A 2,500-nucleotide genomic window follows, 5' to 3' on the forward strand; every position below is an offset into this window, starting at 1 on the left:
TCTTTTAACATTTCCAATCTTTTAAAATTTAACGACCCTTTTATTTATTTTTTTATATCAGGTCCAATAAGAACCAACTCCACTCTGGAATAGAGTTAAATTGAACTCATTTTGTGTTATTTTAAACACTAAAATAGTTCATTTTAAAACAAACTACTGTGATGTGTTACTATGTTACATTTCACGCTATTTCATAATGGATTTAGTCCTTAATCTGAACTGGTGTCATATTTTCTGCCAATCCAGACTAAAAGAAGCAGCAGTTTTCAGCAGCAGCGTTCACAAACTTCTCCTCTACAGTCTTTATGTCATTTACTGCGTCTGCTGAGGTTTCATTATTCAAACATTATTCAAACAGTGAAGTGATTTGTGTTTAAAAGCCAAACAAGGTCCTGTCTAGATTAGGTTCCGTCAAAGTGAGGGACACTGTTGTCCGTCCTCGTCCTCGTCCTCGTCCATGTTGTGGACGTGTGTTGGAGCGCCGCACTGACAGTGTAATTAACCTCTCTCAGCGAAGGGAGGGGAGGAGTTCAGAGCGAGACCCGGCGTACCTGTCTGTCCCCGGTGGTTACGGCTGCCGGCGGACACCAGGTCAACGCAGAGCGTCACCACGGCAACGAGTAAGGCCACCTGCAAAGGCCACGCTGACCTCCCCCACAGTTTCATCCTGAGGGAGGGAAAAAAGAGAGGACAGAGATTAGGAGCGAAAAGCAGCAGCCTTCACCTCTCACCTCAAACAACAATTACATCACAGCGAACAATAAAGGATGTTTTTAGAACAAACGCTAACAAGCCACTTTAGAAATAAATAAACAAACAAACAAATAAACAAACAAATAAATAAATAACTAAATGACGGAGGAGGAGAAGAGGAAATGTTCCTCCAGCAGAGAAAATAAAATGAAACATTTAACTTTTACAACAGCACAATAAAATAAACAATTCTAAATGAATTAAAACAATAAAAAGAGAAGGAAAGAAGTGTGAACTTATGTCAATTCTTTACATTATGTCTTTAAAATTCAAATTTAAACAATAATTTGGAAGCTTTTGGCTTCAGTTTCCATATTTATATTGAATTTATATAAAATAAAATTATTTAAAGTATTAACACTTAATTTTCATTGATTAATGATTCCTGTTGATTGAAGCAATGAACTGTTATTTGAAATGAGCTAATATTCAGAAAAACTAGCTGATTAATCTGTAATCAATACCAGATAATGACGAGGAAACTAACAGTGATCGTGAATTATTCATACAAGGTATTTAAGGTGTAAACAAATGTTTATATGAGCATTTAAAACATTAAACCTTTGTACGTCCTTTAGAGGCGAACTCTGTCGCGTCACAGCTGGTGAGAAAGTCAAAAATAACAATAATAATAATAAACACCTGGAGATATAGAAATATAGCTAAATATTAGACAATAAGATATTAAAAAAATAGAATATGACATAAACTGTAAAGGATTTCCCATTTTTTTTAGCTGATTAGGTAAAAAAAATGTAATTTATGGATTCTGTGAAAGAGTTATTAATACAATCATAAAAAATACACCCTAGTATTTTTTTGGGGGGGAGTCTTATTATATTTATTTAGCGTGTTTTTTTATAAATGGAATGACATAAAGAAAATAACATTGATGATGCAAATGATTGTATACATTTCAAATACAGGCAGAAATAAATCATTATAACTTGATATTAAGAGGTGGGCCGCATGAAATCGATGGGGGGGGCACAAGTTTGAGACCTCTGCTCTCCACCACGTGTGTGTGTGTGCGTGTGTGTGTGTGTGTAATAATGAGACCAAATAAATATAATGTCGCTGCTCCAACTGGACAATAAATCAATAAATAAATCAATAAATCAAGTTTTTATTCAGTTTTTATTGTTGTATTATTTTCATATTTTCCCTGACATCATCGTCTGCACAGGACGTGTCTCACCTGCCGTCGTCTCTGCTGTCTTTTCTGATGCGTCTTCCACTGACCAGCTGCTCTATGGACGGAGCGGAGAACAGGTCATGGCGACTCCTCTCTCCTCCTCTCTCCTCCTCCTCTTCCTCTCCTCAAACAGAAGAAGCCCCTGGAGGGAGAGAGAGATGGAGAGGAAGTACAGAGACGTTCAGTCAGAGAGGTCAGTCTGTCCTGAGGCTCCTCAGCGGACACACACACACACACACACACACAGGTTTAGATGTGAAGGCCTAGATTGAGTCGGATCCATTGTTGACAAAAGTTCACCTTCCCACAGGCTCAACGTGATCCACACTCATCATCACACACACACTCACTCACTCTTTCACTTTTTCATTCACACACACATTCCATCACTCGCATGTTAAAGATCGGACTAAGACAACAATTCGGTTTTCTTAATGTCATAAATGTAAACACGGTAGTCCATCCAGCTGGTCTTTGTCGGACTAACACAAACCTGGATACTCAGTGTGTTCACATGCACAGTTTAATCCAGCTAAGGCCTTAGTCTGACTA

General features: G+C 37.8%; 1 protein-coding gene across 1 annotated transcript in view; it reads right to left on the reverse strand.

Moving 5' to 3' along the window:
* The window catches only part of tafa4b (TAFA chemokine like family member 4b), a 66,450-nt gene that overhangs the window by 28,917 nt on the left and 35,033 nt on the right, over positions 1–2,500 (reverse strand). Inside the window, exons 2-3 of the mRNA XM_058631166.1 lie at positions 1,952–2,090; positions 552–667 (exon numbers count right to left, since the gene is read on the reverse strand). Coding sequence (XP_058487149.1) covers positions 552–666 — 115 coding nt within the window. The 5' untranslated portion in view covers position 667; positions 1,952–2,090. The remainder of the gene's footprint in view (positions 1–551; positions 668–1,951; positions 2,091–2,500) is intronic.

Source organism: Solea solea, chromosome 6, assembly GCF_958295425.1.
Source record: "Solea solea chromosome 6, fSolSol10.1, whole genome shotgun sequence".
Taxonomy (NCBI): Eukaryota; Metazoa; Chordata; class Actinopteri; order Pleuronectiformes; family Soleidae; genus Solea; species Solea solea.